At 39.5% G+C, this 16381-nt stretch overlaps 2 protein-coding genes across 3 annotated transcripts in view; one reads left to right on the forward strand and one right to left on the reverse strand.

Moving 5' to 3' along the window:
* Positions 1-5436, forward strand: part of LOC103035957 (serine/threonine-protein kinase PAK 6) — a 29210-nt gene extending 23774 nt beyond the window's left edge. For both annotated transcript variants that reach the window (XM_007230364.3, XM_022672576.2), the window contains exons 6-9: positions 1790-1916; positions 2046-2171; positions 3166-3300; positions 4348-5436. In XM_007230364.3, the coding sequence (XP_007230426.2) occupies positions 1790-1916; positions 2046-2171; positions 3166-3300; positions 4348-4515 (556 nt within the window). In that variant the 3' untranslated portion in view covers positions 4516-5436. The remainder of the gene's footprint in view (positions 1-1789; positions 1917-2045; positions 2172-3165; positions 3301-4347) is intronic.
* Positions 5437-7910: 2474 nt separating this feature from the next.
* LOC103036281 (ankyrin repeat domain-containing protein 63) lies at positions 7911-10622 on the reverse strand. The gene has a single exon (XM_007230365.3). The coding sequence runs from the start codon at positions 10442-10444 to the stop codon at positions 8840-8842; it is 1605 nt and encodes a 534-aa protein (XP_007230427.3). The 5' UTR covers positions 10445-10622; the 3' UTR covers positions 7911-8839.
* Between the last annotated feature and the right edge of the window lie 5759 nt (positions 10623-16381).

A 16381-nucleotide genomic window follows, 5' to 3' on the forward strand; every position in this document is an offset into this window, starting at 1 on the left:
CAAAAATCAATTCAAGCAGTTCAGTTTGGTGGTTTGATGGCTTGTGATCATCCATCTTCCTCTTGATTATATTAAGAAGCTCTCCCTTCTGCCCCACCCCTAAACCCATACATCACCCAGTGCCCCTCCCATTTTTTGACCTCTATCAAATTTGAGCTGAGGTTGGAGTCAGCTAAAATCAGGGGGTTTAGTTACCCTTTAAGTTGTTTGCTCAGTGCGTTAACGTTAAAACATTAAAAAAAAATGTTTCGTCCAGAAAATAAATTAAAAATAGATAATATTTGATTTATTAGAGCTTATCGTTTTAGACTTAATCATTTATCAGGAAATTCAGAGATTCAGAGACACAGATCTGTCTGAGAAGCTTTATTACTGAACTAAATCCACATCTGCTCATCCCTGATGCTGATTTTACTCTAAACTCAGACCACAGAAAGAGATGAGTGACCGCGGGGGACGATCTGTGTCCTTTAATTCACTGTGTGTAAACAGGACCCGGAGTGCTCTGAGCGATGATGTCATATTGCAGGGTTTATTTAAGGTGTCCCCGACAGCAATCTGGACCCGAGCGCCTGTGTTGTAGCAGCTTATCTCAACCACAAGAGGACAGCATCTCGTTACATCAGCATCCAGTCAAATCAGCATCCAGTCAAATCAGTAGATAAAAAAAAAACAGTAGATTAAAGTATACTAATCATTACTGTGCTATAGTGCACTAAAGTGTTCTTGTAGCCACATTATTATTAATCAGTATATTTAAAGAGTGCTAAAATGATCCTTTTGGGAGTATCCTTATCATGTTTCACTACACTTAAAGCCCATTTGACACCAGATTCCTCCTTTAACTGTATTTTAATACCCCCTATACATACCAATTTCAACCAAACCATCACTTTTACCTTTTATAAACACACTGATCATACAGATACATACAGAGTAGCTGCAGGTTTATGGACGGTGATCTGCTCTGCTGACTGTGCTGTGTGTTTGTGTGTCTGTGTGTTTGTGTGTCTGTGTGTTGTGTGTTTGTGTGTCTGTGTGTTTGTGTGTTTGTGTGTTTGTGTGTTTGTGTGTTGTGTATTTGTGTGTTTGTGTGTTTGTGTGTATTGTGTGTTTGTGTGTTGTGTATTTGTGTGTTTGTGTGTTTGTGTGTATTGTGTGTTTGTGTGTTTGTGTGTTTGTGTGTATTGTGTGTTTGTGTGTCTGTGTGTTGTGTGTTTGTGTGTCTGTGTGTTTGTGTGTTTGTGTGTTTGTGTGTTTGTGTGTTGTGTATTTGTGTGTTTGTGTGTCTGTGTGTCTGTGTGTCTGTGTGTTTGTGTGTTTGTGTGTTGTGTATTTGTGTGTTTGTGTGTTTGTGTGTTTGTGTGTTTGTGTATTTGTGTGTTTGTGTGTTTGTGTGTATTGTGTGTTTGTGTGTTGTGTATTTGTGTATTTGTGTGTTTGTGTGTTTGTGTGTATTGTGTGTTTGTGTGTTGTGTATTTGTGTGTTTGTGTGTATTGTGTGTTGTGTGTTTGTGTGTCTGTGTGTTTGTGTGTTTGTGTGTCTGTGTGTTTGTGTGTTGTGTGTTTGTGTGTTTGTGTGTTTGTGTGTATTGTGTGTTTGTGTGTTGTGTGTTGTGTATTTGTGTGTTTGTGTGTATTGTGTGTTTGTGTGCTGTGTATTTGTGTGTTTGTGTGTATTGTGTGTTTGTGTGTTGTGTGTTTGTGTATTTGTGTGTATTGTGTGTTTGTGTGTTGTGTGTTGTGTGTTTGTGTGTATTGTGTGTTTGTGTGTTGTGTATTTGCGCAGGCTGAGCGAGGAGCAGATTGCCACAGTGTGTGAGGCTGTCCTGCAGGCATTGGCTTACCTCCACTCTCAGGGCGTCATCCACCGAGACATCAAAAGCGACTCCATCCTGCTCTCCCTGGACGGAAGAGTGAGTTCCACCTGCCATCCCTCTCTCTCTCCCTCCGTTTCCTCCCTCTCTCACTCTTCTGTGCCATAATTGTGCACATTATCTGCAGTGAATAATAACAAGGTGCTCTTCTTCTTCTCTCCAACGCAGATCAAGCTGTCAGACTTCGGATTCTGCGCCCAGATCAGCAAAGATATTCCCAAGAGGAAGTCATTGGTTGGGACTCCATATTGGATGGCCCCTGAAGTTATCTCAAAGTCACCATACGGCACTGAGGTAATGAATCACAACACGACAAGGTGCTACGGAAAACAAAGTAAGTTTATTAACAAAAGGGCTAGGCTTACAAGAGTAGTAAGGGACAGGCAGGGTCAGTAACGTAGTTACTACCAGAGCGTAGTCAGGCCAAACTGGGTCATACATGGAAATATCCAGAAGATAGAGGGCTAAGGCAAAAGACGAGTCAGAAATAAACAAAAATACAATAGAGAGCGCAAGTCAAAAATCAAGAGTAGGACACAAAAAACAAGTCATTACCAAAAGGTAATAAATAAACGAAACATGTAGTAGGAAAGTTAAATAACTAGGTTCAATACTCGGCGAGAGAACAGAGCAAACTGAGGGGTATTTATACTAAACAGGCCAGTTGAAAACAACCAGTAACTGGGGGAGCGGGAATATTGTAGCGTCACATGATCAGCAGAGACAGGTAAGTCCGGTGTGAGTGCATGCTGGGAATTGGAGTCTTGGAATAGTTCAGAGTTCACAGCAGGCAGTTCTGCATTTTTATATAATATATAGGGATATTACAACAACAAACCTCTACAGTATCTTTGCTGTACATTCATTTAACATTACACAATTACTTAATTATTTAAGTATATTACATAATTATTTAAGTGTATTACATAATTATTTAAGTGTATTACATAATTGCAAAGATTGCTTGTTTCAATGAGCCATGGCTGAGAGGCAATTATAATACAATTACAATACAATTATGCTTTTGCTTTAATAACAGCTAATTTCAAAGGTTAACAGTGTGTTCATGAGAAATCAGGAGCCTATATTCTTATGTTTCCATTTCAGCAGATTTACAGGAGGAAAAAACACCTAAACTTTCAGTGGAAATCAAATATTTTATTTCAATTTATTTTGGAATGTTTCTTTTTGTCCATTTATCTTGACCTATTAAAACAACACAAAGAAAAGATTCACATTATTTATAAATATGTAATAATCCGTATGTATTTGGTATGAAATGATGCAGGTGGACGTGTGGTCTATGGGCATCATGGTGGTGGAGATGGTGGATGGAGAGCCGCCGTACTTCAGTGAAACCCCAGTTGCTGCCATGAAGAGGCTGAGAGATGAACCAGCACCCACCATCCGAAACATTCAGCAGGTGAGAGTGTGCACCCTTTACATCAGTGTTTTATAACCATTTCGGTACCACTTTAAAATAAGACTACCTTTATAAAGGGTTTATAAATGGTTTACAATTAGTTTATTAATGGTTACTAATTAGGTTGTAAATGCCTTAAAAATGATTAATAATTAGTTATAATACACACGTAGAAAGGGCAACAATATAGATGGCTGTGGGGAACTTTTTAAAGCATAGCAAAAAAATTTAAATGTTAAAGAACTTTCAGGTATTTGGCAATTTAAAGACCTCTCTGGCGAGAAAGTGTAATTGCATAGAGCATCTGCAGCATCAGAAGTTTAAAATTTGGGTGTACTTACACTAGGCACGGTTCTGCCCCCTCCCCTCTCCCCCGCCGGCCTGCACTCACACTGCGTTTAAACAATCCGTGCCTGAGCACCCTTACGCCATTACCCACTGCCAAATTCAACACCCCCACCATGCAAAGCACCCTCTCTTGAAAGCGTTCGAGCACAGTCTTCTTGCTAAAACTTACTTAGAAATGTGGTTATATACATAGCGTTATAACGTGTGCTCCTGAGAGGGGGTGCTGTTCCTGATGGCAGTGCTGAATTCGGCACAACACCGCCATGTTTCTTTACAGGAATTTTGCATTGCTAACATCACCTTGTTCCTGATATTGCTCAGACTGCATGTGTACCGCACCTGAGTGCAAGTGAACCGTGCATGGTTTGTTCGAAGTGATCGCACTAGTCGATCGAGCCATGCTTTAAGGGATTGCTTAGTGTAGGTACACCTTTATAACAGATAGATAGATAGATAGATAGATAGATAGATAGATAGATAGATAGATAGATAGATAGATAGATAGATCTTGAAATAAAAACTGCTGAACTGCTGCTTTAAGTGTGTTTTTATTTCCACAAAATAAGACTTTAAGCAAAAAACTGCAAATTATTTAAAGTCAATCAAGCTACAATACGACACCAAAGCCACAAACAACCCCCCCGCTCCTCTACTCTTTGCTCCTCTGTGCTCCAACAATGCTCGTATTTTTCTCCACAGGTGTCTCCGGTGCTGAAGGACTTCCTGGACCGCATGCTAACCCGAGAACCCATGGAGCGAGCCAGCGCCACCGACCTGCTGGAGCACCCGTTCCTCCTGCAGAGCAGCTCTCCGCAGTGCCTCGTACCGCTGGTGGAGCAGTACCGCAAGCGCATGTCTCGCTGCTGAGCCCCCGCTGCCTCTCTCCTCCACACTTTAGAGCCTCTGCTGGCTCTCTCTCTCTCTCTACGCCCCTGCAGAACCCGGGCTCTCTCGCCCAGAGGCCTCCTGAGCTCCAGAACTACACGGCCTGGGTGTCCTGGGTGCAGAGCGGCGAGCAGACGAGGCTGCTGTTGTGTCCACAGTCCACGGTCTACAGTGGACTGACGTGGAAAACTGAACAAAACAGAACGAAACTATTTTGGGCACTTTTTTTCTGATGCCCTCGTGCGATCAGGATGATGGTGATGAGGAACACTGTGGTTTTATCCACTACAGAGAAGGATACGGCTACGATTATCATATATACATATCTACATATATACAGGGGTTGGACAATGAAACTGAAACACCTGTCGTCATTTTAGTGTGGGATTTTAGGTTTCATGGCTAAATTAAAGCAGCCTGGTGTTCAATCTTCATTAATTGCACATTGCACCAGTAAGAGCAGAGTGTGAAGGTTCAATTAGCAGGGTAAGAGCACAGTTCTGCTCTAAATATTACAATGCTCACAACATTATGGAGACATACCAGAGTTCAAAAGAGGACAAATTGTTGGTGCACGTCTTGCTGGAGCATCTGTGACCAAGACAGCAAGTCTTTGTGATGCATCAAGAGCCACGGTATCCAGGGTAATGTCAGCATACCACCAAGAAGGACCGACCACATCCAACAGGATTAACTGTGGACACTGTAAGAGGAAGCTGTCTGAAAGGGATGTTCAAAGGGGTGCTAACTCAGATTGAATCCAAAAAACATAAAACCACGGCTGATCAAATCACGGCAGAATTCAAATAAATAAATTATTTTGGTCTAAAACCACTTGTTTCAGTTTCATTGTCCAACCCCTGTATATATATATATATATATATATATATATATATATATATATATATATATATATATATATATATATATATATATGATATATAGGAAGGTGACAGATGGTTGTTATCCTGAGGATATCACCTACAAACAAAGCCTAGACACTTTATTATACACACATAAGTGTGTGAGCTGAGTACAAAAGTGTGAAACTTTATCAGTGATATCAGTGATATCTATGATATATCAGAGGGACTGTAAGAGAGGAAGACTCTCTGAGAAGAAAAGAAGGAAAGAAAAGAAAGGAAGGAGCTGGACGGACAGATGTTGTTTTCCGACCAGCACAGAGATGCTACTGCACCTTGTCCAGGATCAACTTGCATGCCTCTACAGTGGCACACATGCAGCAGGCTGATTTTTTTGGATTATTGCAAAATAATAAAAAAAAAGTGACTTTTTGACGTCGACTGTCGTTCTGCTACTGTCGTGGCGGCTGTTTTTAAATGAGCCATTGGAACCAACTGAATATGAATAATGAATAATGATTCAGCTATTTATTGATTTATTTGTTTTTTTTTTGTTTGTTTGTTTTTTTAAGATTGATTGACCCCACTTGCTTTTTTTTTTTTTTTTTTTGCTTTTTTTTAAGGTGTAGTGAATTGTTTGTAAAATTTGTGGAAATTGTACATATTAAACTATCGCATCTCAAGAGCTTCAGAGGTTGATTTTTGAGGAATAATGTACTGTACATACAATCACATTAGGAGTTGACTCTGTATTTGCATTCTGATTATTCATGATTATTATTATTATTGATTAATTATGAGTGGGAGTGGTGGAAAGGAACATGACATACTGTCATACTGTAAGTCACCTGGCTTCAGTCAGTGCTTTTGTTTACAGTGTGTGTGTGTGTGTGTGTGTGTGAGTAAGAGAGGAAAAGTGTGTGTGTGTGTGTGTGTGTGTGTGTGTCTTTGTGTGTATGTTTACACCTGGAGTGTAACATAAAGCTCTGGAAAAAAATTAGAGACCACTTAAAAATGATGAGTTTCTTTGATTTTACCTCTTAAAAATTGAAAACCTCTGGAATATGATCAAGAGGAAGATGGATGATCACAAACCATCAAACCAAAAGCAGTGTGTAAGACTGGTGGAGGAGAACATGATGCCAAGATGCATGAAAAAAAACTGTGATTAAAAAACAGGTTTATTCCACCAAATATTGATTATTTCTGAACTCTTAAAACTTTATGAATATGAACTTGTTTTCTTTGCATTATTTGAGGTCTGAAAGCTCTGCATCTTTTTTGTTATTTCAGCCATTTCTCATTTTCTGTAAATAAATGCTCTAAATGAGAATATTTCTATGTGAAATAAATAGCAAAATCAGAGAAACTGATTCAGAAACTGAAGTGGTCTCTTCATTTTTTCCAGAGCTGAATATGTTGGCATTTCCACACCCAAACTGTTGTACTGTGATTGATTGATTGACTGACTTACTAACTTCCATGTTTTTTTTCAGCAGTGTGTGTATGTGTGTGTGTGTGTGTGTGTGTGTGTGCGCTGCTAAGGAACGTGAGACTGTGATTGTGATCATGTTTGTGTAGGTAAAGCACACTGGTTTGGTTCATGCTGATTGGTCCGTCACCAGCCAATACAAATCTGTACATCATTTCTGAATTCTTTCCACAGTTCAGCAGGATTCATTGTGGCTGTATTTTTATGTCGGCTCTTCATGACGAAAGAGAAATGAAATATAACTTTAATTTTGTAAAATGAATAAAAAGGATGCATATTGAATATTCAGTGCTGTGCAGTGGATTACCTGCTTTCTGTCTTTCTTTCTTTCACTTTTTTTACCACACACATATATATATATATATAAATACATGCCTAGAGGATGTGATGTTTGTTTATTACTTTATTTTATAACTTTAATTTACAGTATATACAGTATGTACGTGTATATATTTATGCAGCTCTGGAAAAAAATAAGAGAGCACTTAAAAATGATGAGATTATTTGATTTTACCCAATTAAAAAAAACCCTCTGGAATATAATCAAGAGGAAGATGGATGATCACAAACCATCAAACCACCAAGCTGAACTGCTTGAATTTTTACACCAGGAGTAAAGCAGCATGAAGTTATCCAAAAGCAGTGTGTAAGACTGGTGGAGGAGAACATGATGCCAAGATGCATGAAAAAAACTGTAATAAAAACCAGGGTTATTCCACCAAATATTGATTATTTCTGAACTCTTAAAACTTTATGAATATGAACTTGTTTTCTTTGCATTATTTTGAGGTCTGAAAGCTCTGCATCTTTTTTGGTTTTTTTTTTTTCAGCCATTTCTCATTTTCTGTAAATAAATGCTCTAAATGAGAAATTTTTTATTTGGAGTTTGGGAGAAATGTTGTCTGTAGTTTATAGAATAAAACAACAATGTTCATTTTACTCAAACATAAACTTATAAATAGCAAAATCAAGGAAACTTACTCAGAAACTGAAGTGGTCTCTTTTTTCCAGAGCTGTATATCCACACATATATATATATGATTGACATTCGCAGTATGCATAGTTAAATATACCAAAATGACGCTTAAAAGGCTTCACATTTCAAACAAGGCATTTCAATATAATCTCAATATTAATCATTTCAATCCAAATATAAATACAAATTTAAATAGCTCTCTTATCTGTAAACAAATTAAACACATATTAAACATATATTATAGACTACTATACACAAACACACACACACACACACAGAAACTCTCAACGTTGTAACAAGCTTACAGTGCTTTTACATAAATCAGCATGTTTAAAGTTTTAATCATACATAAAAGAAAATGATCTGTATACATATATATGTATAAATGTATAATATAAAACATATAGAGTAAAAATAACAGTTAGGAAGGTTTACATTCAGTAGTTTAATTAACTAAAACTGAAAAAACAGAGACAGAGTTTAGAAAGACAAAGTCTAGTCTAAACTTAGAAAGAATTAAACAGCATTTTGAATGAGAAAACAGTACAAAGACTAAGATTAAGACAATTAAACAATCTCAAATCTGTGGCGTAAAAAGTGCTTTACAAAGTTTTAAGCTTTCAGTCTGACTTCATAGAACTAAAGCAAACCAAATATGCAAATATGCATGTTAAAACACACTATCAACATATCAAAACAAATGTACAAATTGTTACACATAAATGTATTTATTAATAATTATACTATATGCACTATATTTATTATATCCTTCACGTACACTGAAAGCCTAGGTAACTTCACAGCTATGTAGTATGTAGTAGTGGTAAGTTTTACCTTGCTGAAAACAGCCTTGTTGCCTAGTTTTGTTTTATTTCAATTGTCCCATCCCTTTTTATAGTGCGTATAATGATCTTTGTTTAATTAATTTAACTCCTTGTTGAATTAAAGCAGTGTGGATTAGGATTTTTTATTTTTTTAGGAGCGACACACAGGAGGACTGCCTTCAAACTCGCACCTCACGGCACTGATGCTGTCCACGCTGGGCTGGCTGTTCACCATCTTGTGGCCATGTGAAAGAGGGAAGGTCTCAGACCTGGCGATCTTCCCTTTACTCAAGCCCGTGCCCGAGGGGCAGTCCCTGACCAGCCTCATGAACTCCGGCGCCGTGAATCGCCTGAGCAGCCGAGTGCCGAGTCCTCCGATGCTCTGCGGACGAGCTTTAATGCGCTCTATTGCCATTTCCTCTCTTCCCAAGAGCAGCTTGTTGTGTCTGGCAGCTTTGCAGACGCTGCTTTGCTGTTTTGAGTCCCTTTCTTCTTCTGCGTTACGAAGTTCTGTTGGTGTTTTGGTCACTTTCTCAGAATAGGGTATTTTGGAAGTTGCGCTGCTGTGGCAGGGAAACCTGGAAACCAGTGCTTTCTCGTCCTGAAGAGAGGCTCGTTTGAGTTTGCTGGTGGAAAGGCTCGGGTCTCGCAGATCTCCTTGGTAAGACTGCTTCCTGCCAGTCCGTAGGTCCAGGTTGAACGATTTAGCTTTCCCCCACATGGGAATGTTCTCCCTGGTGTCTTCCTTCTCGCCCACTTGTCCGCTGTGGCAGCGTTCTGAGTTGTAGTTGAGTTGAAGCTTTCTCGTGGTGGTGCCGGAGGTCTCTCTCTGCGCGGAGTTTTGAATCTGTTTGGACGTGAACAGAGCTTGTTGGTCGTCCGCCGTGAAGCGCCTTTCTGAAAATCTGCTCAGACTTTGGTAATAAGTTGAGTGTGTTCTGTCGGGGGAATGCTGCTGGCTGAAGCGCCTCCTTTCGTGGTTTCCACCACCACAACTACCGCCTCCCCCACCGCCACAACTGCCACCGCCACCACTGCCAACCCAGAGCTGTTTCTGGAACAGAGCTGGTAGAGCTGGTTCTTCGTTCTTGCTGTGTAACTTGTTGGAGAATCGATCTAAAATTTGCTTCGGAAGACGATTAGGCTGCCGAGTCTCTCCTCTTTCTCCTCCTTGCAGTTCTCCATCCTTTTCTTCCATCTGTTCAGCAGATCCCGTCCCTTTCTTGCCTGCGCCGTTGAGCACCTGAACGCATTGGGTGTGTCCCAGGTATTCAGCTACCTGGACAGCAGAGTGCCCTGCTTGGTTCGTGTGGTCCAGCTTCAAGCCGAACCTCTTGAAGGCTCTCATCAGGAACTCCAAGATCTGATTGTGGCCTCCGTAGGCGGCGTACATCAAGGCACTGTTGCCCCAGGTGTCGGTGACCTCTGGATCGGCGTTGAACTGCACCAGGATCTTGACGGCGTCCAGGTGACCCAGCTCGCAGGCCAGGCTGAGGGCCGTGCGCCCGTGTTCGTCTCGGCTGTTGACGTCGGCTCCTTTCTCCAGAAGGAGATGCGTGAACTTGGACCTCGTCCCCGGGTCCTGGAGGCTGACGGCGTACATCAGAGGCGTGCGGCTGCTTTCCGTCTTGGAGTTGATGATGCGGCCGTCCAGGGCGTCCAGCACGAAGCGGGCGAGGTGCACCTTGCCGCTGTTCATGGCGTCCAAGAAGGTCTTGGTGCCGGAACCCTGACAAAGGTCCTTGGGCCTGAGCATGATGGAGCAGCACCTCCTCCTCCTACGGGTGAAGCCTCACGGGAGCGAAAGCGAGTGTCAGAGCGCGAGAGCACAAGCGCGAGTGTCAGAGCGCGAGCGTCAGCCTCGGTCTTGGCGCTGCCCTGGTGTGGTGTTTGTTGGCAGGCGGCTCTGGAGTTTCTGAGATTCAGTCAGGGACCGGCGGCGGTTTTATACCTCCCTCTCCCTGCATCCCGCCCCACGTTGCCACGGCAACAGCCATCTGAGGCCTGGCGCTGCTATAGCATCCATTCAGAATCTCCTCCTCTCCACTCAGGCGGGAGGTGAAAGAGACACCGTTTTGAAAGGCATAATTACTCAGCGATGATGATAAAAAAATAAAAAGAAACACACTGCTGTGTTTCAGTTCTGAACTCTGGCAATAAAGCAGATAAGCTTTCATACTGAGGACTGATAGACTCCTCCTTTTCTCCTTACATGAGGAGAAAATTAGTAGTATTAGTGTGAAATGACATGAAATTTCTCTTTCTGATCACTCAAGGTTAAAACACAGGGCTTTCAACTGTTTATGTAGGTCAGGGCTGTAGGATCTGTATGTAAATGAACTGCATGATAAATGTTGTATTGATGACAATCTTTCTACTGGGCAGGTTGATCATATTGTATACTGTCATAATATTAACTATTATTAAAAGTAGGGCATCAGTACACTGTGCTACCTATTATTATGCCTTGTAAAAGAAAAGTGCATTTGAGTATATATATTTTTTTTATTTAAACATTTTTTACTTAACTTTTGAAAAGTAAATACATAGTAAAAGTATTATTTTGGAACAACTTATTTCAACTTAAGCACATTTCAATGGTAATTAAGCTATCTTTAAAAACAACATAAAAGTGTGTGTTTTTAAAACATATATTTTTTTAATATACTTGACAAACATTGTAAATGTGCTGCTTTGATGCAAACCTTAATGCTACTGAAAAAAAAAAAACTTTAGCTAAACTAAAGTGCATTTTTAGCGGCATTTAATGCCATTACATATCTTTTCTATCAAAACAACATATAAGTTGAAGCGTATTGCCTAAGTAATGGAAATACAGAGAAAGTATATTTAATGTGTATTTTCATTGAGTATAATAAAATGAAAGTTTTAGTTTTAGTATTTTCCCACGATTATACATGTTTCATTATATATATTTCATAATCTTGCTAAAAAATGATAATTTATTTTCAAAAACATGCTGAAATTTTTAATCATAGTGTCCTGCTCACCATGATATTTAAAGTGTACTGACTGTGCACCTTTGTGTTGTATTCAGGCCCTTAGGCTCCCTACTCATTTCAGTGTCAGAGGCATTGTCATCCCACTTACTAAAAAATTGGATGCTTCAGCTTTTCCTGGTCTCCCGCTCTCACTGCAGCTTTACTCTCAGCAGTGTGTGCAGCTGAGTGGGTGAGGGTCAGGTTTGAATGGGTGCTGAAGCTCATATCTGTTGATATTTGAGGTCTGAAAGCTCTGACAAACCGAGAGCACAAAATGCTAAAACATAATACAGCGCTTCAAACCTAAAATTAGCTGTACTGAAACGAGGGGGCGGGTTTTTATTATTATTTAAATCAGTATTATTAAACAACTAGCATTCAAACACCATTGTTATCACTGCTGTTACACCAAGAGCCAATCCCAGCGCTCGTCCCTGACCTGCCATTTTCACCGTCTGAAATATCTTGTGATGTATGACACCATTTCTGTCCTTTCAAGCCTAATTCTCTTGAATGATGACTCTACTTTCAGCCCTCTGTCTGAAAATGAGCAATGAAAGCCATTCTGTGGCGATGCTTTATGTGTCACCTGCTGAAAACATGCACTTTTTTAACCAAATTATAAATGCAATATATATAGTACACTCACTATTAAAAAAAGGAGTAAATGTTGGATTGCAATTGTATTAATAATATTAATTTGAGTAATATTGAGTGGTCCAGCACACTAAGATGCTACCACTATGGAAGATCACTGATTCGAATCCAAGTCATGCAGCTTGCCATCAGCAGCCGGAGCCTTGAGAGAGCACGATTAGCCTTGCTCTCTCTGGGTGGGTACAGTACAGTAGATGGCGCTCTTCTTTCCCCTCATCACTCCTAGGGTGATGTGGATCAGCACAAGGCTGCATCTGTGAGCTGATGTATCAGAACCGATTCGCTGCGCTTTCCTCCGAGCGTTAGCGCTGTGATGCTACTCGGCAATGTTTCATCAAAAATAATGTAACTAAACAAAAAAATAATATAACAACAAAAATTATGTAACAACTAACAATAGTAAAATGCCGCATATTTGGCGCATACTTTTTGCTGTTATCACAGTATGCTATTTTATAGTTTATATTCTATTTGCTCTATAATCTATTTTTGCATTTTATAAATTTTTTATGTTTTGTTTGTTTTAAATTGTATTGAAATGATGGACTGTTCCAGATTTTTATCTGTTATCTTTTATTGTTTGTGTCAGGTTTAATGGAATTGAAAATTCTATGTTACATAACTTTAATATAAAACACAGCAAGTCTGATGTGAGATTTGAGATGGGTGTAGCCAAAGTGAGAAACTGAGCAGCAGGATTTTTATTGGGTTCTGCTCGACCATATGGTCCCTGTTATTAAAATCAGTCAGGGGGCAAAAAGAGGTCTATAGCAGGTATACAGTACCAACCTGTCATCACTGAACTATCAGATTATATGAAGATATAACCATAAACAGTGTTTGTTCCACTCTGTAGATCCTAGAAGATGGTATACAGTACAGTACATGATACAATAAAAAACAATTATCCACAATTAGCTTTACAACTTTGGTGTACATGTACTAGTGTGTCAAAAAAATAGAATATCACTGAAAAGTTACTTTATTTCAGTAATTCAGTTCAAAATGTGAAACTCATATATTATATAGATGTATTAAACACAGAGTGATTTATTTTAAGCATTTATTTATTTTATTGTTGATGATTATGAAGCTTACAGCCAATGAAAATCCAAAATCAGTGTCTCAGAAAATTATAATATTATATAATAAGACCAATTGTTACTATTAGCAGTGTGGGCAGTGTGCCAAGTCCTGCTGGAAAAGGAATTCCGCATCTCCATAAAATTTGTCAGCAGAGGGAAGAAGAGTCCTTTATTTTAATACTATTTTAATATTTTAGGGCTATTTTAGGGTTAGATTTAAGGTTGAGGTTTAGGTTTATGGTTGATTTATGGTTGTGGTTATGCTTAGTGTTAGGTTCTATAGAGCATCCTTTTATAGACAGTTAAGCTGCAGTTAAGCTCTGGAAAAAAAACAAGAGATCACTTAAAAATGATGAGTTTTGTTGTGTCTTCTTGTTTCTTGTGGACTCCTATTTGGGTGTTCTTGGAAGGCTGTTGTTTCTTGAAATAAAACTCAGTACACACTGTCCTCTTAACCGGAATAAATATTTATTTCAATCAGAAGCAAAGTGTGGGAGAGAGCTTGTCAATTCTCGGTGTCCCAGGTTTTTCTCTCTCTCCCAGTCTTGTAGTCTAAACCGTTTAAATAGTCCCTCACAGTCACTCCTATAGCTCTCATGCCTAAAAAATTCCAACCACCCTATTTACAGCTTTACCATATATGTAAATATGACCTTTTGAGAAGCGGCATGTTGTTTACCTGCAACCACTTGTGACATGCCAATCATGTATAGAAATGGACTTCTCAAAAATAGTTTAGCTGGACACATGAACTTCTCTGGGCTAAAGGCCTCTCAAACAAGAAGTGATAAACATCCATAGTACAGAATACACCTCAGTTTCTTTGATTTTACTAAATTAAAAACCTCTGGAATACAATCAAGAGGAAGATGGAATGATCACAAACCATCAAACAACCAAACTGAACTGCTTGAATTTTTGCACCAGGAGTAAAGCAGCATAAAGTTATCCAAAAGCAGTGTGTAAGACTGGTGGAGGAGAACATGATGCCAAGATGCATGATTAAAAACTGTGATTAAAAACCAGGATTATTCCACCAAATACTGATTTCTGAACTCTTAAAACTTTATGAATATGAACTTGTTTTCCTTTCATTATTTGATGTCTCAGGAAAGGTTTCATTTTCTGCAAATAAATGCTCTAAATGCTCTTCATTTTTTCCAGAGCTGTATATTTAAATGTTATTTTAATGTTATTTGAGCATCTATAAGGCATCTATAATTAACCCTTCAAATAGTCTGCTTGCTTTGGTGGTCGGAGCTTCTATTTAACATGCTGAGCTTAAATAAAGCCAATTGTTTCACTCATACGTGAGCCCCCTCTCTCATTTCCCTCAGCTTCAATTTCCTAAGACTGATTGCTATTGTGTTAAAGAATCATATCTGTCTCGTGAGGGATCTCCTCAAGTCTGTTAATTAATCTTCTGTCCCCCGACTGAAGACGTGTAAAGCTTCAATATCCGGCCCTGAAATGGATTCCTCATCTAAAGCCTTGATTGTGTTCCTGAACTGATGAACCGCGGTTCTAATCTGTGATAATTCACAGTGGAGGCTGGATCAGGAGATTCGGTTGCATTTGCTTGTGTTGGCTTTCTTTTAATATCCCAAGCATTGCATTTATTATGCTACAGGATATCTGAATGTTTCTAGATACATGCTAATCTAATGTTTCTTATGAAATAAATAGAATTAAAATGAATGAAAATTTAAGAAACAATTAAACATTAAATGAACTATTTATACCAGCTGGTTGAGCAACACGACCAGATTCTGGTCATTTCAACACATGGATTTTCTTTGATCTAAACCATTCCACTGTAGCTCTGGCTGTATGTTTAAGGTCATCGTCTTGCTAGAAGGTCTCAAGTCTTTTGCAGCCTCCAACAGCTTTTCTTCTTCCAGGATTCATCCTTTATTTATCTCCATCCTTTGGGATGCTCGAAGCTTGGGATATGTGAAGTCAGACTCCACCTCTTTTTGAACTGCTGCTGATGCTGTAGCATTGCCGAGTAGCATCACAGCAGCGCTAATGCTCGGAGGAAAGCGCCTACAGCGACTCGGTTCTGATACATCAGCTCACAGACGCAGCCTTGTGCTGATCCACATCACCCTAGGAGTGATGAGGGGAAAGAAGAGCACCATCTACTGTACTGTACCCACCCAGAGAGAGAGAGCAAGGACAATTGTGCTCTCTCAGGGCTCCGGCAGCTGCAGATGGCAAGCTGGATGTACAGGATTCGAACCAGCGATCTCCTGATCACTTGAAGCCACCATGCTTTGATTTTCTATGGTAAGCTTACTGAATGAGCTACATGATCACATTTGCATGCAAAATGCAACTAATGCAAACTAGACTCAGCTGCAATGTGAGCATAATATTTATAATATGAGTTTTGTGCACTCCATTAGACTGGGTATCTGTGCATGCATTTATAGTATGAACGTTCTTGTATTCAGAAGTTGTGTTCAGAAGTCATCTATAGTTCATAGTGCATGTGTTAAACTGGTACTTTATTTAGTGCACGCTTTGCAAGATGTGCTTTTAGAGCTTTATCTCTTTATCTTGTAATTCCTTTGTGCTTTAAACCCATTGCTGCTATTTTGGTTCTTCAGTGCTCCAGAAATAGTCCAGTCTCCTCAGTGCTCAGGCAGGCAGCCTCCTGGCTGGAGGTGAGTTATTGTGTTGGGTCAGTTGCTCTCGGCGAGAATAGATAATTCATGTTTGAAGGCAGAGGCGGCGGCAGCGGCTTTTAGGATGAGTCTGTTTCTATTCGGGGAGTGCGAGTAATCTAGGAGCGATGTCCTCTAAGCCCTGTGAATTAAATTCTTTCTGAAGGCAATAATATCTTTGCTGAAGCAGAAAAATATATGCAATGGGGTGACATGCAAACAGGATGAGGCACAAATTGAGAGCAGGTTAAAAAAGTTTTTTTAAAAAGTGCTGTTGAGA

The sequence above is a fragment of the Astyanax mexicanus genome, chromosome 14 (genome assembly GCF_023375975.1).
Source record: "Astyanax mexicanus isolate ESR-SI-001 chromosome 14, AstMex3_surface, whole genome shotgun sequence".
NCBI lineage: Eukaryota > Metazoa > Chordata > Actinopteri > Characiformes > Acestrorhamphidae > Astyanax > Astyanax mexicanus.

Coding starts and splice junctions, on each gene's coding strand:
- LOC103036281 (XM_007230365.3), bottom strand. CDS start 10,444: ATGCTCAGGCCCAAGGACCTTTGTCAGGGTTCCGGCACCAAGACCTTC.